This window comes from Schistocerca serialis, chromosome 11, assembly GCF_023864345.2.
Source record: "Schistocerca serialis cubense isolate TAMUIC-IGC-003099 chromosome 11, iqSchSeri2.2, whole genome shotgun sequence".
NCBI classification, from domain to species: domain Eukaryota; kingdom Metazoa; phylum Arthropoda; class Insecta; order Orthoptera; family Acrididae; genus Schistocerca; species Schistocerca serialis.
This window is the reverse complement of record NC_064648.1, coordinates 203,235,444-203,263,114: the sequence shown is the minus strand read 5'-3', so window position 1 is coordinate 203,263,114 and position 27,671 is coordinate 203,235,444. Positions and strand designations below refer to the sequence as shown.

Genomic DNA, 27,671 nt, shown 5'->3' with positions numbered 1-27,671 from the left:
GCTGTATTCTGGCTGTTTACATATGTCTATACTTGAATACGAATACCTGTACCAGTTTCTTCCGCATCTATACTGGCTCAAGTAGCGAAAGTTTAATTGTAATCACCCTGTACTATTATAGTACCCTCTGGTCTTTTTTTGATCATGGAGGATGCGCACAGACACTGCAGATAGGTGGCGCTAGGTGGGAATGTAGGTCGGCCAAGAAGCGTGACGAGACAGCCTTCACAACTGCGATAAACACTGTGTCTGGATGGCACAGCGGTTAAAGCAACTGCCTAGTAAGCAGGAGGTCCTGGGTTCGAATCCCAGTCTGGCACACATTTTCACTCGTTACCACTGATGTTGCACAAAGTCTTGAGGCAGCTGATATCAGTAGTCTGTTTCATTTCCTCCCTCCCCCTTTCTCCTTTAATTTACATAGCCCCTCCCCAATCTAGTGGCCAGTATGGGAATACGTTGCAGAGTTTATGTTGCCATCTGTGGTGATCACACACCCTATTAAGAACCAAGTCCTCCTTTTTGTAATATCCAAGGCACTGGCATTGTTCCTGGTACCTTCAACGTAACTGTTATCTGTGAATAATAGAAGCACTTTTTTGTATCATTGGGCATTTCTTTGTTACCTTCTCTACTATACTGTTGCAGTTCTTTGTCTACACAGTACCTGTTTCTTCAAGCTATGCTACTTGGCAGTAACGCACAATGTGAAAGTTAATTCGTCCTTAAGTAGATTTTGCCATTGTATTTCATCAAATGCTTTCTGCATATCTACAGTAGTTGTGTACATTTTTAAGTTAATTTCCATACATTCCTCTATAATGTGCAGAATGTCGGAAGTAGTGCTGGAGGGAACTGATGTCATGAATCCTGCAGGGCTCTCCATAAATCTGTAAGACTATGAGGGGTGGAGATCTCTTCTGAACAACACAAGGTATCCCAGGTATGCACAATAATGTTCATGTATGGAGAGTTTGGTGGCCAGCCACAGTGTTTAAACTCACAAGAGAGCTCCTGGAGCCACTCTGTAGCAATTCTGGACGTGTGGGATGTCGCCTTGTTCTGCTGGAATTGCCCAAGTCTGTTGGAATGCACAATTGACATGAATGCATGCAGGAGTTGAGACAGGATGCTTACGTACATGTCACCCATCAGAGTCTTATCTAGACGTATCAGGTTCCATATCATTCCAACTGCACATGCCCAGTACCATTACAGAGACTCCACCAGCTTGAACAATGCCCTGCTGACATGCAGGGTCCATGGATTCGTGCCGTTGTCTCCATACCTGTACACGTCCAGCCGCTCCATACAAATTGAAATGAGACTCATCCAGCCAGGCAACATGTTTTCGATCACCAGTGTTGGTGTTGACGTACCCAGACAGGGTGTAAAGGTGTTGTGAAGTCCATCAGCGGTACACAGGGAGGACTTCGGCCACGAAAGCCCATATCGATGATTGATAATATTTCATTTGGACCCAACATTTTTTGACAGCCTAGCATTGAAATCTGCAGCAGTTTGTGGAGGGGTCGCACTTCCATCACATCGAACGATTCTCTTCAGTCATCACTGGTCCCGTTCATGCAGGATGTTTTTCGGGCAGTAGCGATGTCGGTGATTTGATGTTTCACTGATGTTCACAGTACACTCGTGAAATGTTCATACAAGAAAATCCTACTACATCACTACCTTGGAGATGCTGTGTTCCACCGCTCGTACACCAATTGTAACAACATATTTAAACTCCCTTAAATCTCCATAATCTGTCGTTGTAGCTGCAGTAGCCGATCTAACAACTGCACCAGACACTTGTTTTCTTATATAGGCGGCCAGCCGGGGTGGCCGAGCGGTTCTAGGCGCTACAGTCTGGAACCGCGCGACCGCTACTGTCGCAGGTTCGAATCCTGCCTTAGGCATGGATGTGTGTGATGTCCTTAGGTTACTTAGGTTTAAGTAGTTCTAAGTTCTAGGGGACTGATGACCTCAGAAGTTAAGTCCCATAGTGCTCAGAGCCATTTGAACCATTTTTATATAGGTGTAGCAGACCACAGTGCTGTATTCTGGCTGTTTACATATGTCTATACTTGAATACGAATACCTGTACCAGTTTCTTCCGCATCTATACTGGCTCAAGTAGCGAAAGTTTAATTGTAATCACCCTGTACTATTATAGTACCCTCTGGTCTTATCAGCATTATGGTGGATCTCTGTTTCGAATGACTTCCTGATGAAGTAACAGTGCAGTCCAGAAAGAAATTAGGGAAGTGAGATCTCCATCCCTCCTGGCGATCTTTGAACAAACGATAATCAACAAATAGGACATCCTTTAAATGGTCTTATTAAGGATTTCCACAAGGGTACCCTGGTGTTGCAATTGATATTTTAGGGATGGTTTTTACTAACTGCAGCTCGACACAGGTCTGTGTGTGGATCATACAGTATTGTGGTGGTGTGTAAGGTCAAGGGACTGCTCAGTGACGCCATGTTTCAGAACCACCCAGAATCATCATGGAAGCAGTTAAGGACGTTCAAGAGACCACAGCCATGGACTTGGGTTCCCTGCTGGACGATGGGGACGACGTCACGGTGAAATTGGTGGCTGGCGACACACGGTTACTGGCACACAGGTCTGTCCTGGTAGCCAGGAGCCCTGTGTTCGCTGCCATGTTCAGCCACGATACGGTGGAGGCCAGCAGCGGCAAAATCACCATCCCTGACGTGGAGGGCCCGGTGCTACGGCAGCTGCTGTCGTACCTGTACACCCTACAGCCCCCTAAGCTACCTGGCATGGCCCCCCAGCTGCTCGCTGCCGCCGACAAATACGGAGTGACGGGTCTGAAAGCATCTTGCGAGCAGCAGGTGGCTGCAGGGCTGGGGGTGGAGACGGCAGTGGCCGCAGCTGTGCTCGCGATTAGACACGCCTGCCCCGGCCTCAGGCAGGCTGCCGTTTCCTTCGTGAAGGCCCACACGCAGCAGGTGATGGCGACGCAGGGATGGGCGGACGCTGTGGTCAACCACCCACACGATTTCGTGGAGTTCACTAGACTAATTGCTGAACCATCTGTAGAAAGTAGGTAAGTGCAGACAAGATGTTTACATATTCTCACAGATCTGTGTATTTATCTGCGTCCAGAGCTAGTTTTTGTTAACTGTGATGTTTCTAACAGGGTTTCCTAAGTTGCTCTTGTGCTATGAGGCGAATCTTCTTTGACAAATAAAGAAGCTGCTTGTGGATTGCTCACACACACATCATAAAAGTTTTGCATCACCTCATTTCCGATAGATCCGGAACCTGTGCAGAAAATTGGAATAGAGATCAACATAAACATCATTTCCGCACTTTTTATTGCTCATGAAAACCATACATTGCAAGTTGTATCATCATAGAGCGAGAACTTCATAGGTGGTGGTCCAGACTGCTGTTCACACCAGTACCTCTAGTATACAGCAGCACTACTCTTGCAGTGATGCATGCCTGTATTCGTTGTGGCATACTGTCCTAAAGTTCATCAAGGCACTGTTGGTCCAGATTGTCTCACTCCTCAATGGTGATTCAGCGTAGATGCCTCAGAGTGCTTGGTGGGTCACGTCGTCCATAAACAGACCTTTGCAATCCATCCCAGGCTTGTTTGATAGGGTTCATGTCTGGAGAACATGCTGGCCACTCTAGTCGAGCGATGTTGTTATCCTGAAGGAAGTCATTCACAAGATGTGCACGATGAGGGCGCGAAGTGTCGTCCACGAACACGAATGCTCCGCCAATGTGCTGCCGATATGGTTGCAATATCAGTCGGAGGATGGCATTCACGTATCGTACATCAAATGTATCGGTTTTTAATTCTAAAAACAGACGCACTTGGTATATGTCGATTACACTGCCATCTGCTACAACTGGCAAACAATGGTTTGAATAAATCTTACATAAATTTTTGGTGTGGTATCTGAAGATACAGTAACTATTGGGGGTTCCCTATGAAAATGTAAATTTAACCCCACCCAAGCAGGCGGGGTGGTTAGGAGGCATCCCACTGCAACACAGAGAGATTAACTTTTCACCCAAAACTTTATTTTATTGTATGATGCATGTTGCGAGATATTTAGTTATCTCAAGTTTAAACAAACGCCCCACATACAGGGTGTCTTGAAATTCCTGTTACAAAGTATAAGGACGTTTAGAGAGAAGTTAGTGCATAATATTTTGAATAGAAGCCAACGTTCAGAGACCTCATCCAACGATGCTACATAGCATCAAAATTAAAGGCGCCGGTGCCTTTACATATACACTCCTGGAAATGGAAAAAAGAACACATTGACTCCGGTGTGTCAGACCCACCATACTTGCTCCGGACACTGCGAGAGGGCTGTACAAGCAATGATCACACGCACGGCACAGCGGACACACCAGGAACCGCGGTGTTGGCCGTCGAATGGCGCTAGCTGCGCAGCATTTGTGCACCGCCGCCGTCAGTGTCAGCCAGTTTGCCATGGCATACGGAGCTCCATCGCAGTCTTTAACACTGGTAGCATGCCGCGACAGCGTGGACGTGAACCGTATGTGCAGTTGACGGACTTTGAGCTAGGGCGTATAGTGGGCATGCGGGAGGCCGGCTGGACGTACCGCCGAATTGCTCAACACGTGGGGCGTGAGGTCTCCACAGTACATCGATGTTGTCGCCAGTGGTCGGCGGAAGGTGCACGTGCCCGTCGACCTGGGACCGGACCGCAGCGACGCACGGATGCACGCCAAGACCGTAGGATCCTACGCAGTGCTGTAGGGGACCGCACCACCACTTCCCAGCAAATTAGGGACACTGTTGCTCCTGGGGTATCGGAGAGGACCATTCGCAACCGTCTCCATGAAGCTGGGCTACGGTCCCTCACACCGTTAGGCCGTCTTCCGCTCACGCCCCAACATCGTGCAGCCCGCCTCCAGTGGTGTCGCGACAGGCATGAATGGAGGGACGAATGGAGACGTGTCGTCTTCAGCGATGAGAGTCGCTTCTGCCTTGGTGCCAATGATGGTCGTATGCGTGTTTGGCGCCGTGCAGGTGAGCGCCACAATCAGGACTGCATACGACCGAGGCACACAGGGCCAACACCCGGCATCATGGTGTGGGGAGCGATCTCCTACACTGGCCGTACACCACTGGTGATCGTCGAGGGGACACTGAATAGTGCACGGTACATCCAAACCGTCATCGAATCCATCGTTCTACCATTCCTAGACCGGCAAGGGAACTTGCTGTTCCAACAGGACAATGCACGTCCGCATGTATCCCGTGCCACCCAACGTGCTCTAGAAGGTGTAAGTCAACTACCCTGGCCAGCAAGATCTCCGGATCTGTCCCCCATTGAGCATGTTTGGGACTGGATGAAGCGTTGTCTCACGCGGTCTGCACGTCCAGCACGAACGCTGGTCCAACTGAGGCGCCAGGTGGAAATGGCATGGCAAGCCGTTCTACAGGACTACATCCAGCATCTCTACGATCGTCTCCATGGGAGCATAGCAGCCTGCATTGCTGCGAAAGGTGGATATACACTGTACTAGTGCCGACATTGTGCATGCTCTGTTGCCTGTGTCTATGTGCCTGTGGTTCTGTCAGTGTGATCATGTGATGTATCTGACCCCAGGAATGTGTCAATAAAGTTTCCCCTTCCTGGGACAATGAATTCACGGTGTTATTATTTCAATTTCCAGGAGTGTATGTACGTAGAAGGGTAATTGTATCAAGTTAAGATAGGAGTCCCATAACCAGAAAAGAACTAGTCGATAGTGGAGTACATTTACTGGTACTGAAGATACGAAGATTGTAGAGAAGGGAGCTTTGAGAGATGGTTGTATGGACCAAAGAACGAAAAAAATGTGTAGTGAACATGGCTTATAAAATGCATACAAGCACTGTTTCAATAGAAGCTCATGTCTCCTCAGGCATGCAACTTTGAGCCCATTACTACTGGACACTTTTTTCCTTGTTCTGATCCAGACTACTGCCCCTGAAAGTGGCCTACCCTACAATCTTAGCAGCAACAGTACCAGTGTCAGAGATATCAGCACAGTTTTCCCTTATAACTCTCAACTCTTTCGTTTCTGGTACAGGTACCCTCACCTCAAATAGATACATCTATCTTTTTCCATCATCCTAGAAACTTTGTAACATCATCACGCTATCACCGTGTATACACATATATTTACAGAGGCCAGTGGTTATAACTTTGACGCTCTGTAGATTCATTTTAAGACATTTCTGAACACGCATTCTCATTGAAAATATCATATACTCACTCCCCTCCACATGTCCGAGAAGCTTGTAACTGGAATCTCCGAACACTTTGTATATACAGGGTGAGTCACCTAATGTTACCGATGGATATATTTCGTAAACCACATCAAATACTGACGATCCGATTCCACAGACCGAACGTGAGGAGAGGGGCTAATGTAATCGGTTAATACAAACCATACAAAAATGCACGGAAGTATGTTTTATAACACAAACCTACGTTTTTTTAAATGGAACCCCGTTAGTTTTGTTAGCACATCTGAACATATAAACAAATACGTAATCAGTGCCGTTTGTTGCATTGTAAAATGTTAATTACGTCCGGAGATATTGTAACCTACAGTTGACGCTTGAGTACCACTCCTCCGCTGTTCGATCGTGTGTATCGGAGAGCACCGAATTACGTAGGGATCCAAAGGGAACGGTGATGGACCTTAGGTACAGAAGAGACTGGAACAGCACATTACGTCCGCATGCTAACACCTTTTTATTGGTCTTTTTCACTGACGCACATGTACATTACCATGAGGGGTGAGGTACACGTACACACGTGGTTTCCGTTTTCAATTACGGAGTGGAATAGAGTGTGTCCCGACATGTCAGGCCAATAGATGTTCAATGTGGTGGCCATCGTGTACCGTGTGTACCGTGATGTTCCTACAACCCCAGAGGATATGAAACAACGTATTGTGCCAGCCTGCGGCGACATTACACCAGATGTACTGCGGCGTGTACGATATTCCCTACGCCAGAGACTGCAATTGTGTGCAGCAAATGATGGAAACCACATTGAACATCTATTGGCTTGACACTCTATTCCACTCCGTAATTGGAAACGGAAACCACGTGTGTACGTGTACCTCACACCTCATGGTAATGTACATGTGTGTCAGTGAAAAAGACCAATAAAAAGGTGTTAGCATGTGGACGTAATGTGCTGTTCCAGTCTCTTCTGTACCTAAGGTCCATCACCGTTCCCTTTGGATCCCTACGTAATTCGGTGCTCTCCGATACACACGATCGAACAGCGGAGAAGTGGTACTCAAGCGTCAACTTTAGGTTAAAATATCTCCGGATGTAATTAACATTTTACAATGCAACAAACAGCACTGATTACGTATTTGTTTATATGTTCAGATGTGCTAACAAAACTAACGGGGTTCCATTTAAAAAAACGTAGGTTTGTGTTAAAAAACATATTTCCGTGCATTTTTTTATGTTTTGTATCAACCAGTTACACTAGCCCCTCTCCTCACGTTCGGTCTGTGGAATTGATTCGTCAGTATTTGATGTGGTTTACGAAATATATCCAGCGATAATGTTAGGTGACTCACCCTATATATGTCATCTGGCACATCGATATCACAATCGGTTACTGCAATAAAAGACCACTGCTTTTGTGAGGTATGATGTGGCAGAGTGCTTGAAACAATACTTTCCGTTTTCCAGTTCTACCTATCCATCGTTATTTGCTTCATTGTAAATCTCTATGATTACACCAGATCACTCACACAAATCTTTTTTAGTCACAAGTATATTACAAACGAACCTTGGTTAAGTAGTGCTTGAAGCACAGCCCCCTTATGTTAACGCCAGTCTGATTAAAGTATTTGCCCCTATATCGACTTTAATACAAGCAAACAATAATAAATAACATCTGTGAGCAAAATATGCCTATCTCTGTAACATGCAACAGTTGTATAGCACATGCTGGATGCTGGCAAAGTTTCGCTATCACAGTGTAAATGTATACAGATTGTGTAGAAATGTGTAGAGTGATGTACTAACTGGCCATCAAAATGGAAGCAGAGAGAGGGATGCTAACAGACAAAAGCTGCCCATACTGTCACAGTAAGAATAAAACTAAAATTTTCCATCCATATCGACAGATAAATATTACTCATCATGTTATATTAAACTGTGTTCGTTTTCTATCACAGAGCCAGCATCCAGCATTATGGTAGAAAGAGTGATGTAACTTCCAGAAAACCATCTGAAGATGAAACTGACCAGGTTCAAAAACCGGTCCAAGGAATAATAAATAACTGTTAAAAAAGTGACTGGTAGCAGTTTTATGTATTTACGTTCAATTAACTGTCATGGGTTCTAAAATATCCGTAATGGGTAACCACAATGCCAGACATTAGTCTGTGTGTTCTCCTCAGTGAGAAATTTCATAGCTGACTAACCACTCCATGATCTGACTGATGCTTACAAAGTGTGGGTGCTCATTTTCAAATACCTGGCTATGTATTTACTGACTATAATTTGTATCTAAAATAGTACTTTCAGTAGCAGTTAAATTTCCTCATGTGGTAGCTCCTTTCTATCATGAAGTCCTAGTTTTGAGTTCCCTACACTGTTTGCTCCTGAATGTCCTTCTGTGTTCAATTCAAGACATGCTGTCCTCCTGTTTATTCCCTACACATCCCAAAGTCGAGTCCTTCATGCATGAATTACAAACGCTTTGAATATCGTCTCATGATCATAGTATCAGGTGAAGTGAATATACATTATGTTCCAGCCAGTTTACTTCATTCCTGAGTCCTCTGCAATTGTTGCTGTTGTGATGTACTTGAGCTGCTCCATCCAATAATTCTCTAGTTGAGTTTAGCAAAACAGTCAGCTAGTAGGTACATTCTGTTTGCACTGGATTTTCAAGCCAGCCACAGTGGCTGAGCGGTTCTAGGCGCTACAGTCTGGAACTGTGTGACCGCAACGGTCGCAGGTTCGAATCCTGCCTCGGGCATGGATGTGAGTAATGTCCTTAGGTTAGTTAGGTTTAAGTAGTTCTAAGTTCTAGGGGACTGATGGCCTCAGAAGTTAAGCCCCATAGTGCTCAGAGCCATTTGGATTTTCAACCAACTCTTTGGTGCAGTGCTGCTAAGGGGAACTTGAGAGAATCAACTGAATCTGGTTAGGTCACTGGTAAGTTGTTCATAATGACTGAGAACTATTGGCATTGTGTGTGTGTGTTTTACTTGCTGTATATACTATGTGATCAAAAGTATCCGGACACCCCCAAAAACATTGGTTTTCCGTATTAGTTGCATTGTGCTGCCACCTACTGCCAGGTACTCCGTACCAGCGGCCTCAGCAGTCATTAGACATCATGAGAGAGCAGAATGTGGCACTCTGCAGAAATCACAGACTTCGAACGTGATCAAGTGATTATGTGTCACTTGTGCCATTCGTCTGTACGTAAGATTTCCACACTCCTAAACATCCCTAGGTCCCTGTTTCCGATGTGATAGTAAAGTAGAAACGTGAAAGAACAGCACAAAAGCGTACAGGCCGAACTTGTCTGTTCACTGGCAGAGACCGTCGACGGTTGAAGAGGGTCGTAATGTGTAATAGGCAGACAGCTATCCAGACCATCATGCAGGAATTCCAAAAGTGCATCAGGATCCACTGCAAGTACTATGACAGATAGGCAGGAGAAGAGAGAACTTGGATTTCATGCTCGAGTGGCTACTCATAAGCCACACTTCACGCCAGTAAATGCCAAACGACGCCTCGCTTGGTGTAAGGAGCGTAAACATTGGACGATTCAACGGTGGAAGAACGTTGTGTGGAGTGACGATAAACGATACACAATGTGGCGATCCGATGGCAGGGTGTGGGTATGGTGAATGCCATCTGCCAGTGTGTGTAGTGCCAACAGTAAAATTCGGAGGCGGTGGTGTTATGATGTGGTCGTGTTTTTCATAGAGGAGCCTTGCACCCCTTGTTGTTTTGCGTGGCACTATCACAGCACAGGCCTACATTAATGTTAAGTACTTTCTTCCTTCCCACTGTTGAAGAGAAATTCGAGGATGGCGATTGGGTCTTTTAACAAGATTGATGACCTGTTCATAATGAAGGGCCTGTGGCGGAGTGGTTACATGACAGTCAACCCTGTAATGGACTGGCGTGCGCAAAGTTCTGGCCTGAATCCTGCAGAACACCTTTGGGATGTTTTGGAACGCCAACATTGGGCCAGGCCTCACTGACTCACATCGATACCTCTCCTCAGTGCAGCACTTGGTAAATAATGGGATACCTGATTGAACGTATACCTGAATAATGGGATACCTGATTGAACGTATACCTGTGAGAGTGGAAGCTGTCATCAAGGCCAAGACCGGACCAACACCACATTGAATTTCAGCATAACCAACGGAGGGCGCAACGAACTTGTACGTCATTTTCAGCCAGGTGTCCGGACACTTTTGTTGACATAGTGTATGTGTGGACAACCTCTCAGCCGCGCTGCCTGTAGTGAGCTGCCTCCAGGTCCTCACGTGAACACGCCTGGCCACACTCCAGCTCTGTTCCTCTATGTGTGTGCAGCTCGCCAGCTCCTGCCGACAGCAGGCCCACCACCACCACTGCAGACACCCATCGCAAGCCCCACAGCCAGACTCCTGCTGCAGCTTCGCCGCCCACGGCTGCCCAGCACAGCAGCACTGCACCGCCTGATGACGACGTCGTCTCCCGTCTGCGGTGGGTTCCCTCACTACTCTCACACACAAATTACCTAGAGAATCTAAAAAGTAAATGTATTGTAAATACTAGTAAGCTGCCTCTGCCTTTCAAACTGCCCATGAGTTTTCATTCACGGTTATTGTGAGTAGGCTGTTTAGGTTTTTTTATTGGTAACGCCACCTCTGTATGAAAATCACTGGCTGTGCTGTGTGCAGTCTGTGGCTGCTTTGCATTGTTGTAATACTCGCCATTGTAGTGTTGAGCAGCTGGCTGTGAACAGCGCGTAGCGTTGCGCAGTTGGAGGTGAGCCGCCAGCAGTGGTGGATGTGGGGAGAGAGATGGCGGAGTTTTTAAATTTATAAAACAGGATGTCATGAACTGGTATATATATTATGACTATTAAGGTAAATACATTGTTTGTTCTCTATTAAAATCTTTCATTTGCTAACTATTCCTATCAGTAGTTAGTGCCTTCTGTAGTTTGAATCTTTTATTTAGCTGGCAGTAGTGGTGCTCGCTGTATTGCAGTAGTTCGAGTAACCAAGATTTTTGTGAGGTAAGTGATTTGTGAAACGTATAGGTTAATGTTAGTCAGGGCCATTCTTTTGTAGGGATTTTTGAAAGTCAGATTGCGTTGCGCTAGAAATATTGTATGTCAGTTTAAGCACAGTCGTGTATAAATTGTTTTAAAATGGGGACGTTTCATTATGAACGCAGTTTATGTAAACGCAAGATAAGAAACTTGTTTCCCCGTGAAACCATGTGTAAAGGTTTAAACGTGGCGGCAGATGTTTCCACAGTGAGATTTTCACTCTGCAGCAGAGTGTGCATTGATATGAAAGTTCCTGGCAGATCAAAACTGTGTGGCGCGCCGAGACTCGGGACGTTTGACGTTCACAGGCAAGTGCTCTAACCGGCTGAGCTAACCAAGCACGTCTCACAACCCGTCCTCTCTGCTTCCTAGGTACAGAGTTCGAGTCCTAGTCTGGCACACAGTTTTAATCTGCCAGGAAGTTTCATGGATGCAGATACACATGGTGTAATTGGTAGTTTCAGAAAACAAGGTGTTAGGTAATGAATTTGTGAAGGCAAAACATATCAGGAACCCAATTCAGTTTACAAGCAGATCAAATATACAGTTTCACCATTATGTCTATGAACAAATATAGAGTCGGATTATCTAACATCCCTGCTTAGCTACGTCCCAGAATTAAAAAAAAGGTTATAAATTGCCTGAAAATGTAATTGCGACTGGGGAAAGCTGTTTCTGTCACTTGAACTTACAGCCTCCTAGCACAGAGATAGTTCCTAATCACTACATTTTCTGAAGCAATTCAAAATGAGAACAAAGACCAAGCAATCTGAGTGTGAAATCTACATGTAAAATACAGCAGGAAACAGACACAGTTTTCCCTAATTTGAAAATCATCATACATCCAAAGTATATAGTAATATGAAGTCAACTGAAGTGCTTGTCTCTCGCTGCGGTCTCACTATTACACCAAAGATAGCTGGCTGAAAGCGCTCATATCTCACACAAGACAAACGTCTGAAATACTACTTCCGAAGGCATTCTGATCTAAGCAGAGGTCGAGAAAATGGTGTTTTGTCTTACAAAGCATGATGGAACTGAAATGAACACTTTGGTTGGCTCAGGACAAAGCTTTGGACTCCTGCGTTGAGATAAACGAGGACATCCTTATTTTGGCAAAGGTGAATTCTGCTCATGATCAGAGACGACTCGTGACTGGCGGTCTGTGAATCAACTAGGGGTTAAATGCAGTCATGCACTGCACGAAAAGCTCTTGTATGAAACAGCCGCCTCAGGCTCAATCTAAATGTAGTAGGAATCAGCAAAGCGAAATGGAATGATGATTTAGATATCTGGTCACACAAATGTGGTGTCATATCAACAGCCCCAGAAAATGGTATTATGGAAGAATGGTTTATTGTGAATAGGAGGGTAGGTCAGAGAGTAAGTTATTTTAAACAGCTCAGTGATAGCTTTATCCTCATCATAATCAGCAAATCAATGCCAGCAATAGCTCAGGAACATAATTCAGTGTCACACACAGAAAATGAAGATGTAGGGAGAGTAAGTATACGACAGCACTGAACTGGTAACTAAGTATGTAAAACAAGATGACGACGTAACAATCATGAGGTATGGAAATGCTGTAGTAGGAGAGAATTTAAGGACAGTGTTATGTTACAATGTGGGGTATGTAGTATGAATGAGAGAGCAGAAATAATTCTAGAGCTCTGGTTAAATTGTGGCTGGTAACAAGAAGTACAGTGTTCAAGAAGTAAAACCGAAGAACTCACAGTGGAGAAGGGCTGTTCTGTATGAGCTACTCAGGATGTGGAGTGGCTTGTTCATATCGCCGTAGAATGGGTAAATGAGTTCCAGTAAACATACACATGCAAAGCAAAATCTTATAGATGACGTTTGTGCCTATTTCAATAATAGATTAACAGTTCTGAACTCCCCTTCTGTGCTTCCCAGTTTTGTTTCTTTTTTTCTGTAAAGTGTGGGGATACAGGCTTCTGACAGGTCTGATGTGACTCTCCACAACTTCCTTTCCTGTGACAACCTCTTTACCTCCCAGTAGCACTTGCACCCAAAGTCGTGGGTTATTTCATGCATATATTTCAATCTTTGTCTTCTCCTACAGTTTTTATTCTCTGTAGCTACCTGCGGTATCACGACAGTTCAGTGATTTCTTCATCTATGTCGAACGAAACTGTCTCTAGTACTTGTCAGGATTTTTCTTATACTTCTACCCTCACCGACTCTACAATAAGACCCTCCTTTCTTTTCTTACCATTTCACCTCAATTTCAATATCCTTCTATGACACCTTATTTGGAACACTTCGATTCCCTACTGCTGCTGTTTTCCCACAATCCACGATTCATTTTCGTACAATCCTGTGTTCCATATATACATTATACGATATATCTTCCCCAAATCAAAGCCTATGTTTTACACCAGTACCATCATTTGGCGAGGAATGCCCTCTTTGTCTGTGCTAGTTTGTATTCTTCAACTACTTTGTTTTTTACACCATACACAATTATTTTTCCACTGCAGCAGAATTCCTTCACTTCGCCTACTTTTTACTCCCCTGTCTTGATCATAAGATTATAGCAACTCTTATTTCTGTTACTATGTTCCTTCTTTTGCTTATAAATCTAATTTATGTGCCCATTAGACTGTCCATTCTATTCAGCAGCCCAAAGTTCTTTCTCACTTTCGCTGAGGATAGCAATTTTGTCAAACGCACCTATCAATGAAATCCTTTCAGCCTGAATTTTAATCCTGCTCCTGATCATTACTTTTATCTCCGCCATTGATTCTTTGATATTCAGTTGGAACAGCTGAGGAGGGGACTGCATTCTTGAGTTATACGTTTTTTTAATCTACACAGCTCTTTCTTCTGCTCTTATTGTTACCTTCTGATTATTGTATATGCATTATATCACCTTCCTTTCCCCATGCCTCATACCCAGTTTTTGAGAATTTCAAACAACTTGCACCATTTTTACATTGTCAGATGTTTTTTTAGTGGTAGATAAATTAATTTCTTGATTTTTATTGTACCTTGCTTCCATTATCTACTGCAAATTCAGAAATCCCTCTCTGGTAGCTTCACTTTTTCTAAATCTAAATCTAACAGACCCTCATTTCCCTTCCATTCCTCTGTACATTATTCTTGTCAGCAACTTTGATGCATGAGCTGCTAAGTTGACTGAACCAAAGTTCTCGCACTCACATGCATTTTCTCGCTTCTGGAATATCTGAAGGATATTTTGCTGAAAGTATGATGGTATGTCTGTAGTCTCGTAGAGTCTACATACTATCTTGAATAATCGTTTGGTTGCCACGTCCCCCAATGATTTAAGAAATTCTGAAGGTATATTATCTAACTATTCCACCTGGTTTGTTCACAAGTTTTCCAAATATTGTTGAACTCTGGGTCTAATATTGAATCTTCTATGTTTTTATATTCGAGTTCCATGTCCTAATGTATTATGTACCTAGTGGTTCCTCTCCCTTAGAGGGTTTCAAAGTACTCTTTCCACCCATCGCTTTCTCGTCGGTGTTGAATAGCAGCGTTCTTTCGAACTCTCAATGTTGGTGCTCTAGCAATTAAACTTTTCTGTGTGCTGAAACTGTCCTTCCAATGACCGTTTCCTTTTCGTTTTCTTCTAATTTTTTGTGTAGATATTTTACTTTATGTCCTTGAATTTCCTATTGATTTCACTCCTTAGTGATGTGTAATGCTGTATTCCTATCTTTCTCCAATTTTTTTGTTCTTCCTTCTTTCGTCAATCAATTCAAGTGTTCTTTCCGTTCGCCAATATTTCTTCACAGTTCGTTTTATTCAACTGCCTATTCAACTTCTGTGGCTCGTTTTTTATTTAAGAAATCCACTCATTCTGAAATTAACTGCCTAATGTGTTCTTCGTTATTGCTTTATCTACAATCTCAGATAATTTAAATAGCATGTCATATTCCTTGGCACTTCAGTATCCCACTTATTTACACTTAGATTTCTCCTAATGCTCCTCTTGAACTTTAATGTACTCATCATCATTGCTGAATTGTTCTCTATGTCTATATATGTTTCGGGATATTACATGTTACAATACAATATCTAATTGTGGTGCCTCTATTCATTGTCCTATAATCTAGGTGTAATCTAACCCTGTCTCCAGGCGTTAACTAAGTATACCTCTGCATCTTGTGATTATCGTCTGAACAGTTAAAAATTCCTTAAGCAAAGAAGTGCTTATACGTATGTCCCAGGATACAGAGTGTAGACTTCCAGTAACTTTTCCATCCTAAACATGTGTTGGAATGGGGCAGAGAGTACTTCTACAGGAAGTGGTGTGGAGAGAAACAGTTGCCAATTACCGAGCAGATTCAAGAAAATATGCACTTCAGTGATGAGAGTACATGGTAAACAAAGTGACTAAAACGTCACTGAACCTTACCAGTCCATTCCCGTTACAACAGCTTAAAAGATAGACACATATTGTACATGAAGCAGCTTGGTTCCTCCTTAGTAAAGTCTCGGATTCCACATATCAGGATTTGATTCAGACACACAGTCCTTACAAGTTCTAACTTCTGTCCATTAGGAAATGAAACATCAGCACTGCTAGTATTCCATGTCAGATTGTGGTTCTATGTGAACCAGTCAACACAACAGAAGCAGGCATAGGCCCACCACTTCCACCACGGCCACACTTAGTAAAGCACTGTGGGATTCAAAACAACTTGCAGGCTGTTGAAAACAGTGAAGTTGTTCAAACCTCACGTTTTCTACCTTGCCATTCGATAGCTTTTTGTATAAATTATCAGCATGTTAAGATTATTTTTGAATACCTATATAAAGTGTTTATTAGATCATTAATTTTTCGTCTCTTTGCATGGACTGATTTTAAACTGGAACAGTCGCATTGGCATCTCCATACGCTTCTAATATTCACAGAAAATTGAACTAAGTATATGCAAAAGGAATAGTACGTTTACCAGCTGGAACATCTATCTTGTCAGAATTGGAAAACAATATTTTTTTTTTTTTATTTTTCCTTTGTAGAGAAGTTGCCACATTTTATTATTTAACTCTTGCGGCACACAGTTTGCCAAATGAGAATATGGATATTCTCTGCTAGGATGAGTAAAGAGAGGTTTTCTGACACAAGTTACACTTTCTTATTTCTCTGTATATATATTAGCGCCGTGAGGCAGACAATCTTTTCAGGAATCCAATGTTTGCTTGACAGGAGTATTTCTAATGCTACTATAGAAAGCAGCATGAAATATTAATATACACTCACACTCTACAGCTTGTGTGTGTGTGTGTGTGTTTTCCGTCCTTTTTACTTTAAGTGTGCACATGGAGTTGGGTGTACATTATTATAGGTCTCAGTGCGTTTCGTGCGTATTTGAAAGTATGGATTCACTAAAACATAGCCTACATAAATGATCTGACAAAATCTTTAGTGTGCAACAGAAAATTTTCCTGTTTGGTGCGACTGTGACATGAAATTTTCCAGTATCTGTACTGAACTTGTTTGCTTCTATGTCAGGAAAGTACACTTGAATACCTGAAGATGAACTGAATTCTGTGTGTCGTCTTGGGTAGACTCAGGAAGGACTGCCACACTCAGACAACTGGAATTCTCTGCATGAACCATCTGTTTCAGTGAAGACCAACTATTGGTTGGCAATAACACCTTGGAGTCTCAGGAATTGATTTACAGGAATCAATGTGACAAAATGTGATAACTCATTTCGTTCAGAGATTCAGTAAAAGAACTTATAATGGAAAGTGGATGAAGACCCTGATAACGTGATACACTAACACCTCTGTACATCAGCCCTCCAGCTGCGGCCGACGTGGACTTTTCCTTTCAGCTGTTTCTGGGGAATTTCGCGAGACCCGCGAATATCGCGTCGGACGTAATTTCGGCTCTGTCTGCGCTTTGGAACTGCTATTTTATCGTCTGAAACCGCGGGTGCCTCGGTTTTCACGGTATACAGTCCCGCTCACATACCACACATATACCTTCTTGTGGCAGCAGTTTCATTCCCGAGCTTGTGTGTGGGACCTTGCTTTGAGATATACAAGACTCAGAATATTTATCGGTATGTTTGTTCTGCTTTTATAACGTTGAACGCGACTTTCAGTTTTACCACTATATTTACTCTCAATGTCAGTTAAGAATCAACTAAAAGTAAGTTTTCGCTCTTCTTGTTACATTACTATAATTATAATCATTCTCATTATCTAATAAAATGTTCCACTCTTTTGTATGGAAAAATCGGAAAATCGTGCACAGTTACGGAGTTAATCTACGTAGGGTTCCACAATCTTTTCTATCGTAGATTGGGGAATATATCAGGTTTGTACCTGCATAGTTGTGCTTTAAGAACTGCTTACAGTTCTCTTGAGTAGTGGGACTGCGTATTCTCAGGAACAATGGGTCCATTGTTCTCCCTATGTAAGCAAACTGCTCACTTAGGTTTTGTTTACTTAGGATGTAATTAATGGCACAAAAGATTTTGTATGAGCAATTTTACTGATAGGCATATGTTATTGTGTTACAAAATATAATTTTAACATTGTATGATACGCTCAATGAAAGTTCACAAACACACTTTAGCAGTGTCCGGTAAATGACAGACAGTTCTGCCTACCGGTATTGATTCACAGCTTTCACAACTCGACCAGCAATAAAAGATAGTCTGGATTGCCTTCATTTGAGGCATCATCTGTCATACATTGTTGTCAACGTTCCTGCGCAGCCTACAGAAGCTGGTAGCAAAAGTATTGCACATGTCACCCTCAGAGCAGCTTCTTATATTGACCCAAAAGGATTTTGTGGAGTGGTACCCATGCTTGGAAAGACTCTAATTTTTCTCCCTTGATGGTATGTTACACTTTCTTCTACACAATATCGATCTGGTACAATCATTTCAACATGCCTTAAAATTCCCTTGATGTTGCTGTACAGCCTGCCTGATTAGGACAGCAAACTGCACATTTGAACAGGAGTACATTGTATGTGGGCTACAAAACGTGTTTACTGCACATTTATTGAAACAACCCAAATAATGGAAGCGTCCCAGGCTTTGTAGATGCTGACAAACTACATAAGTGATAGCCTGACATCATCTTACATACCCACAATATTATCAATTTAGTAGGCAGAAAATGCCAAAATCTCCAATGTTACAAAAAAGCGATTTACATAAGCTTTGTGGAAATTGCTGTGCTAAATATGGCAGAATTGTGAATCCTGTCAAAGGAAACAAAAGGAAAGCTCTACACAAAGGAGACAATGTGTTGGAGAAAGCATTGCAAAACCTAAATAACGGACGGGGTCGGGAGTTGTGGAATCAAATGAATGATGGTAAGAGACTCAACATGAGTATTGTGAACAGAAAAGAAGCAACTGAAGTGGTGTAGCCTTTAGGTCTGTGCATGAAAGCATGGGGCATAGCAGGCTGACTTAAGCAAGCTCTGCTAATGCTCACATTCCTCAGTATGTACCACAAATCTGATCTCTGATGTAGGGCAAAGAGCAATGTAGCGTAATAAAGGAAAACCATAAAAAGTAGCTGCAGTATTCAGATCCATAAATTGCGATGTCTTGAGTGTTATTCGGCTATAAATTTGTTTCCACACACTAGTCTAGGTTCGCTAGCTCTTGGAAAAGAGCTGTGTAGTATCTCAGGCTCGTTAAATTCACAAAATAATGTTCATGTTTATTTATTTCACTGAAAATGTACACGTGGCAGGCATCCATATTGAACCAATGATCTATTGGATAGCCACATCAAAAAAGTCAGTATTTGATTTACTATCTCATTACACACTGTGTACACGCTCATAAGTTCTTAAACGCTTAAAATGTTAAGATTAATTCTTCACGAACTCTCCAATGATTGCACCACATATTCTGATGTCACAAGAATACCCAATTAATAATATTAACTGAAACCAGCATCAAATGGATATACATATTTCAAAATATTTATGCTGGCTTCAGGTGTAATTTAGGTGTCACATTTTGCTCTTATGATCATTAGTACTATTTGCATAAGAAAATAACCATCGACAGCTGAAGTAGGGAGGTTATAAAATGTGAAGTGGCAGTAGAAGGAAAAGCATTTCCCAGAAAGAGTAATTTATTAACAAAAAACATAAATTTAAATGTTGACAAGTCTTTTATCAAGATAATTGTCTGGACTTACCTAGTATGGAAGTTCATAGTAAACAGTTCAGACAAGAAAAGAGTAAAATATTTTTTTGCACAATACAACTTTATCATTGCTAAGATTTGGTTTAAAAATAAGGAAACGAGATTCTAAACGTAAAAAACATATGGAGACAGCAGGAGATTTCACATTATGGCATAATGGTAAGTCAAAGATTTTGAAAGCAGTGTATGAACTGGAAATTATTTCCAGGGACAGATATGCAGTTTGAACTTAATTTATAGTTCATGAACTACAGATTAAAAATGGCGTAACTTCAGAAAACTAGGAAATTAATGACCTAAGTCCTGAATTAATTAAAAGGACCGGAGTCTGTTGAAGGTTTCATAAAGATTATTTGGAAATTATTGCCTGAAACGGAAGAAAGGAATAAAATAGAACTGAAATGAGTAGCTTTAAGAAAGGGAACAGTAAAGTCATCTGAGGGTAGACAAAATGACACAGTACAGTCACAATCTTTGGTTAGCAAAAAAAGTAATGGATTTGAAGAAAGAAGCAAACATAAAAATGTAGGGAATTAAAGCGTCTATAGGGAATCAGAAACTTCTAAAACATTAGATTGATGGTAAGTGCAAAACAGCAAAGAACTATTGGTCCCAGGAGAAATTACCTGTCTCGTCATTAAATAGGAAAGACTAAGAAGCATTTTCATAGAAATGACATAACACTGAATCTGACTGGTGTATATGAAAAGAAATATTTTCATTGAAACAGCATCATTAACAGCCCTATTTGTACATTATATTTTCAGAAAAAGTGTATGTGTGTGTGTGTGTGTGTGTGTGTGTGTGAGTGTTTTTGAGTGAGACCGATTGGTGGCTATTAGGTTTATCAGTTGTAATGTCTCACTTGGCAGAATAACAGAATGAATTTGTTCTGTAATGTCTTTAGTTTATAAAAGATTTTGTTACCTTTTACTCTTGAGCAAAAGCTACACACAGTTTGTAGTATCAGAAAGCAGGATTGTCTGCTATGCTCATGCAGTGAGGCTGTCACACACCGGTATAATTGACAAAGTGCATTTCTCAGCACACACATCATCAGCGAGATGTCCACAGTTTGTTCAAGAAGCTAAGATTTAGTCAGAGCAGTAGTCCAAATGGTAATCTAGAGAAGTGTATGAAATACTAATTTTTTGAATGATTTCTAGGACCCTTCAGCTGCCATTTTGTTTATTTACTGTACGACTGTACAATTTCGGCCTTAGGCCATTTTCAAGTATCTAAAAATGAAGTTTCACACATTGGATACATTAGTGACACTTGCGATTTTGATGTAGGAACAAGTCATATCTGTAGATATACTAGGCGCATCATAACTTAGTTATGGAAGATTTTTTAGTAATAGATTATGTCATATACGTCGTTGCTCACATGACATCATGTTATGCTTATAAATTAGTTCGAGGTGTTCACGCTATTTTAGGAGCACGTTAATTTCGAGCAGTTGTTGCACATCTCTTATACATAACGTAATTATCCCTAGGAAGATTATAATTAGTTTACAGAAACTTGCTACTTAACCTGCATATGTTTTTTGTTCTCAGTTATATTTAATTATCGTTCATCATTAGTGTAAATATTACTGTATGTAATTTCTTTAAAATAACTTGCAATTATTTGTTCTGTTATTGTAGGAGCACGTCATTTTTGAACAGTTGGCACAAAGATCTTACATATCGCATTTATCACAGTATTCTAATGAAATAGTACTGAGATCAACGAGGGTCCAGTAAACTGATCGAAATTAACGTGTTCCTAAAATAGAGTGAACACCTCAAACTAATTTATGAGCAAAACATTGTAACGAGCCAACTGGCGGTACTCCAGATTGAACTCACAACGATAACGGATCGTACTGTATCAACGTCGCTATGCCACTGATGTATGGCTTCCTGCCGCGCAAAATTGCTTGAGCGAACCAATCGACCACTACAGCAGACATTTGGTACAGTTCTAATTTTACAGTCGATGTTATGTCTGTGGATCGCTATTAGTTTTCAGAAGATTCTTGTCGTAGAGGAACGCCTGGCAAATACTCGGAGTCTAGCTCATACCGTAGTTGCTCTCTCAAAAGACGAACTGAAGACAGATCAACGCTCGGATAATTAATACTGCAGCAATCATAAACATTGACGAGACGACAGACTCAAATGTTTTAATAATAAACAGCACTTATACTATACACAACGTATCGTACAGTGACACTATTACACCACGAATAGACACGCTAAAACATTCCAATGACACTGACGAGCAATATCGAGCAGCAGTTAAGAGACATGCAGATTTCGATAACAACTTCCGTTATCGTACTATCGGACAAAACAAAACACCAACCACTTTAAATACAATAACTACTTATATTATGTCAAGCTAAATGTTACCTCTAGCTTGCAATTGTTCTCACACACAACAAAACTCTCACAACGCAGCACACTATCTCAGGAAAAGTCTCGTAATCTTTTAATTACTTACAGTATTTACACCCAATATATGGTCGTGTTACGACCAATCGAATTTAAGTTGCTCTCAAAGATATCTATAAGGATTAAGATAATTGAAGCTACCATTAAATCTGTTTCTGTTTAGTCCAATGTTCCTATGTAAATAATACGACGTAACGTATTCCACAGAGTTACCAATCTTTGCTATTAGTATAATCGCTGACTTGTCTATGATAACTTTCGACAACTTCAATTCTAATTGAAATTACTTAGGCTACTCTTTGCGTACATGAAATCATTTTAACTGTTTAGAATATCTATCCTCTGTATATTTAGCGTGGATCAACTCAATTAATGAACTTTTTGATCAGGCAAAACTTACAAATACCATCGTAAAATTGTGTCATGCAAAGCGTTATTAGTATCTCTGAAACTAAATCTTTGCTTTTCTCACAAAATATAGCTACCACAACAGCTACTAATTGACCACACGTAAAGGTTTCTTTTAACCCAAGAAAACTGGTATTTATTGGGTCTTGGTATCTCAATACAATTTAATTCACATAAGTGAGCGAGTGTCAGCAAAGACTAACACACCCCACAAAAACGGAAATTCAATAATAATGAAATAAAATTAAACAAAAATCCTAGGCGCCAGCGCCTCTTTAACCCTAACCTTAAGCAACAATTTAACACAATTCCGAGCCTCTCCAGGCGTTAGCTAAACGCGACCCGCTAAGTTCCCTATATTGAAATAGGCCACATGTCACTTTGACTAACAAAGTTTTCGTTTAGTTGTAGCTTGTAAATGGTTCCTTTTATCCTTGTCGCTTATGAACTCAACTACTGGTGCGATCTATCATATTACATTGAAACAATTCGAATCTGTACGAGCCAATTCTAGGTCTTCTGTATGATTATGGTATTTAAACAACAACAACAAAAATGTGTTCGAGGCTTTCTCTTCTCGACACACACCAGTCACTACCAAACCACTCCAACAAAACAGCTAACAACCCAATTACCTATGGGCGAGCCGCGACCACTAATCGTTCACCACGGACAGGATATCGGTTCCAACGATTCCCAAAAACTCATCAACTGCAAATCTGCTTCTCTCTAACACGGCTCACGCTGTATCCATCATAGCAAACTATTCCTCACTACCGAACTGTTCACAGGACGACAATAAATCGATCGCCATAGCACATAAATTCGCCAAAACCAGTTTCTCATTCGCGACTATTTATAAAATCACACAGTGCCTACATACATTCCATAGTTCAGCTTTGAGAGGAAACTACCGTCACAGCCACGTATATGAACAGGGGCCTAAAATACAAAGTATCCACGCTGCTTCCGTGAACTGCACAAAAATAAGATAAAGGTTCTACCAGCAAAACTTCTTTCCCTCTCCCAAGCCTTAAACGCCAACTGCTGTGCCTCAACACACCATACAATGGGTCGGTATCCTGTCCGACCTAGACGTACCTCGATATATCAACTTAGTCGGTAAGAGGTCTGCTCGGGAACTAACTACCTTCTTACATCATACAATAGGAACCACTTACACGAACAAATACTCAGCGCCACGCCAACTTTTGACAATTAATTAATTATTCGTTGATGCTGTCGCTTGTCTACAACAGCAGCCGGCTGCTGCGCATCGCCCAGGCAGCATCTCTGGACCCAGCGATGGCGAGATGTTGCATCGCTGAAGTCCCGCTTCTAGGTGCTACAGTCTGGAACTGCGCGACCGCTACGGTCGCAGGTTCGAATCCTGCCTCGGACATGGATATGTGTGATGTCCTTAGGTTAGTTAGGTTTAAGTAGTTCTAAGTTCTAGGGGACTGATGATCTCAGAAGTTAAGTCCCATAGTTCTCCGAGCCATTTGAACAATTTTTTTTTTTAAGTCCCATGCGCTCACCACTTGTTGCTTTTTTTCTTTTTTTTCCTTCGTCGGCGCCCTCGGATCACCTATAACATGTTTTGTCCCGCTTAATACATCGTACACATATATTTATAGTAAGGACCAGGTGTTATTAGCCATTTATCGGGTCGGATGCTCATCAGTTGTAAAGGCGAACGTAACCCGTGCGTTTTGACACAGCACAACATGATGTCATAGCAGCAACGACGTATATGACATAATCTATTATTAAAAAAATCATCCATAAAGTAAGATATAATGCGCCTAGTATATCTAAGATATGACTTGCTGCTACATCAAAATCATAAGTGTCAGTAATGTATCCATTGTATGAAACTTCCGGTTTAGATACTTGAAAATGGTTTAAGGCCGAAATTGTACAATCGTACAGGAAATAAATAGGATGGCAGCTGAAGGCTTCGAGAAATCATTCAAAAAATTCATCGCAGCTGTGAACCCTACCGCATTGAAAATTGTAAAATGCTAATTTACTCTTCTAACCTGCAGATTTGTTGTTGCCTTCAGACACATAAAAGAAAGAAATAAGAACGTAAGTTAAAGTGTGTGTGTCGTTGTCTGTGTGTGTGTGTGTGTGTGTGTGTGTGTGTGTGTGTGTGTGTGTGTGCGTGTGTCTGTTATTTCGAGTAAATAATTTCCTTGTAAATAGTATGTTTCTCCATTTTTGGAACTGCTCTTCTTCTATGACAGTTTTCTTCATTAGACGTGTGTATTTGGAGAAATGTGTGAGAACTCCTCGGTATTTTGCAGGGGCCTTACCGCAGAGCAGAAGGGCAGGGAGCTGATTGATGCGGCTAAGGAGGGGGCAATCAGCAGGCTGCGGGCGGTGCTCGCGGCTGGTGCAGATGTGAGAGCGAGGGACATATTCAGGAGGGACACTGCCCTTCATTGGGCAGCACGGAAGGGATGTCTGCAGGCTGTGATATGTCTGCTGCGCAGTGGGGCTGAGGTGGACGCCAGAAACAACTGGCAGAGCACGCCTCTGCTCTTGGCCGCACAGTATGGCCACACAGAGGTGGTGTCTCGGCTGCTGGAGGCAGGGGCCGACAAGGAGGCCCGCGATGGAGATGGGGACACGCCGCTATATGTTGCCAGGGTGTGCGGCCACCAGGAGATTGTAGAGATGCTAACATGAAACTACCAGTACCACAAACTTATCAGCAAAATTAGTAAAGTTTTACTAATTGTTTTTTCATGTTTTTCTTAAATAAAAACAGTACAGAAAATTTAGTCTTGTATTAATTGCATGTACCCCTCTTTGTGCAGTTATAGGATAATTCACGAAGATAGACAAATATTTTAATATGTCACTCTACAAGTAAGAACAGAGAAAAAAGTTCATATAAACATAGGTCCACAAATGTTTAGTTACAGACTTATGGCTAATAAAAGATTTTGCCTAACATTTAGCAACTTCGCTAGTATGAAGCCGTCGCAAAACTGTACGAGGTTAAAGTAAAGCACGATTTCCATTTATCTTGTTGCTGTTGGTCTGATGAATCTAATAAAACGTGTCCCAGACATGTATCTGCAGTGGTATTCCGGAACATCCAGAGAAGCAAAGATTATTATTATACAAGTAAATTTGTTTACTTTCCATTAAGAATGTAGAAACGTTCAAGTCATTGTTGGCAACCTTTAGTGAGTTGTTTCTGTCGTTTTTCTAACCTTGAAACGAGTTAGTCTTCTGTATTGTTCAGTTTGTGAGGACAAAGTCAATACATGTGAGGCATTACTTTGCTCACACTATGAATGCCATGGACGAAATTAAGAACAACCCTGCGAAACTGAAACGAGCAACAAAATCTGTTCATACATGTACAGCTAAATGCATTGAACTCGGTGGAGACATTTTTGAACATTTATTGTAAATGTATTGTGAAATTGTATATCCACCGTACGACTTCCTTAACACTAAGATTTGTTTTTTTCTGGTTTAACATAAATTCACATGTGATATGGTGTTAATAAAAGCAGATTATCTGACACGGTCATACAGTTTCTGCCAACGTTATTACCATCATTTTTCGAAAATTAAATTCTCTACAACTTCTGTTGAAATCATTGTGCAATTGTCTGGAATTTAAAAGACAAATTGGGCCAAGTAGTTAATAAATTAAAAATTTTACGAAATTACATCTTTGCTTCTCTGGAAAACTATTGCAGATACACATTTGCGACATTCATCAGATCACTAACAACAAAATAAATGGAAATCGTGTTTTACTTTAGCCTTATACAGTTTTTCGATGGCTTCATTTTAGCAAAGTTGCTAAATTTCAGGCAAAATCTTTTATTAGCCGTAACTCCATAAGTTAACATTTGCAGACCTATGTTTGAATGAACTTTTCTCTTTAGTTTCACTTGTAGAATAACATACTAAAATATTTGTATATCTTCATGTATCACTCTCTATAGCTTCTGTGGTAACCCGACAACAATAGCTATAAAGGATAGCTATAAATAATAGTTATAAAAAAAGCTCTGTCAACTAATGTAGATAACCACAGACAAGCTTCCATTTGTCACAACTCAAAAAAACTCGACAAATACTGCGTTACTGATAAGTACCAGTTTTTTACAACACTTGGCTGCTGAGAAGTACTTGTTAATGCATGTTTCCCGTGATTTCCAAGCACTGTAAATTTTGTCATACGCAGATTGCTGCTTTAAGTGCAGTGTGGTTAGAATATATCTTCAGCTCGGATATCAGACCGAATTTACTTGTCTGAATCGTGCAGATGCTGCAATAATTTGGGTGTTTAATTACAACGTGACATAACTACCAGTATTCGCAACTCATTAGTTTTGATCACAAGCTGAATTTACTCATTTATCTGCAGCACTAATGATTTGATAGCTAATGCGTATAATTGCAGTTCAATGTTGAGACCAATATTCGCACCATCTTATATGCTTACCATCTGAAATCACATTATTACTTCATTTTTAACTAAAGAGAATCGTAGAACGACTCATTCTCACATTACAGGGCGTCAAAACAATTTCTCCCTCTTTCCACATTTTCGTTCTGTCCGTCTGCACTGCAGTTCCCTCAACCCGGCGTGATTTCAGCAATGTGTCTGCGGGGGTGACATGCAGCGACTCTGGTCGGACAGGCGTCGCCACTGACAACAACGCCCTCCCTGCCACAGCCGGCAGTCTGTCGAACTATGGCCCAAAGGAACTGTGAAATTGATTTAGCAGTTTGTGTACACGATCTGTGTACACATCACACAATACTTGAATGCTACTCCAATTCAAAGGAACAGAAACCAGTGGTGATCATGATATTTTAAATAGTGTCTACGCAGATAGATAGAACTTCGCAGTTTTCCAGAATATGTAACAAATCACTGCAGCCCGCAGTCTCGACTTTCGGAGTTTTGCTTCTGACTACCAATCAGTAGTTACACCCTATATTACAAGCTGCGATATAATGACAATGTAATACACACATCAAAAAAAATTTTGCCTCACCTCGATTCCGAGACTTACGGAACTTGCACAGAAAATTGCAATAGAGATCAACAACATTTCCTCCCTTTTTATTCTACATCTACATCTACATCCATACTCCGCAAGCCACCTGAAGGTGTGTGGCGGAGGGTACCCTGAGTACCTCTATCGGTTCTCCCTCCTATTCCAGTCTCGTATTGTTCGTGGAAAGAAGGATTGTCGGTATGCTTCTGTGTGGGCTCTAATCTCTCTGATTTTATCCTCATGGTC

General features: G+C 41.5%; 1 protein-coding gene and 1 non-coding gene across 3 annotated transcripts in view; both read left to right on the top strand.

The window, feature by feature from the left end:
• LOC126427143 (ankyrin repeat domain-containing protein 17-like) overlaps window positions 1–25,090 on the top strand; it is a 93,061-nt gene extending 67,971 nt beyond the window's left edge. For both annotated transcript variants that reach the window (XM_050089369.1, XM_050089370.1), the window contains exons 2-4: window positions 2,495–3,077; window positions 10,617–10,769; window positions 24,693–25,090. In XM_050089369.1, the coding sequence (XP_049945326.1) occupies window positions 2,512–3,077; window positions 10,617–10,769; window positions 24,693–25,077 (1,104 nt within the window). In that variant the 5' untranslated portion in view covers window positions 2,495–2,511 and the 3' untranslated portion in view covers window positions 25,078–25,090. The remainder of the gene's footprint in view (window positions 1–2,494; window positions 3,078–10,616; window positions 10,770–24,692) is intronic.
• Window positions 248–321, top strand: Trnat-agu (transfer RNA threonine (anticodon AGU)). Its single transcript has one exon. It is a non-coding gene; the product is annotated as a tRNA-Thr (tRNA).
• Window positions 25,091–27,671: the final 2,581 nt, after the last annotated feature.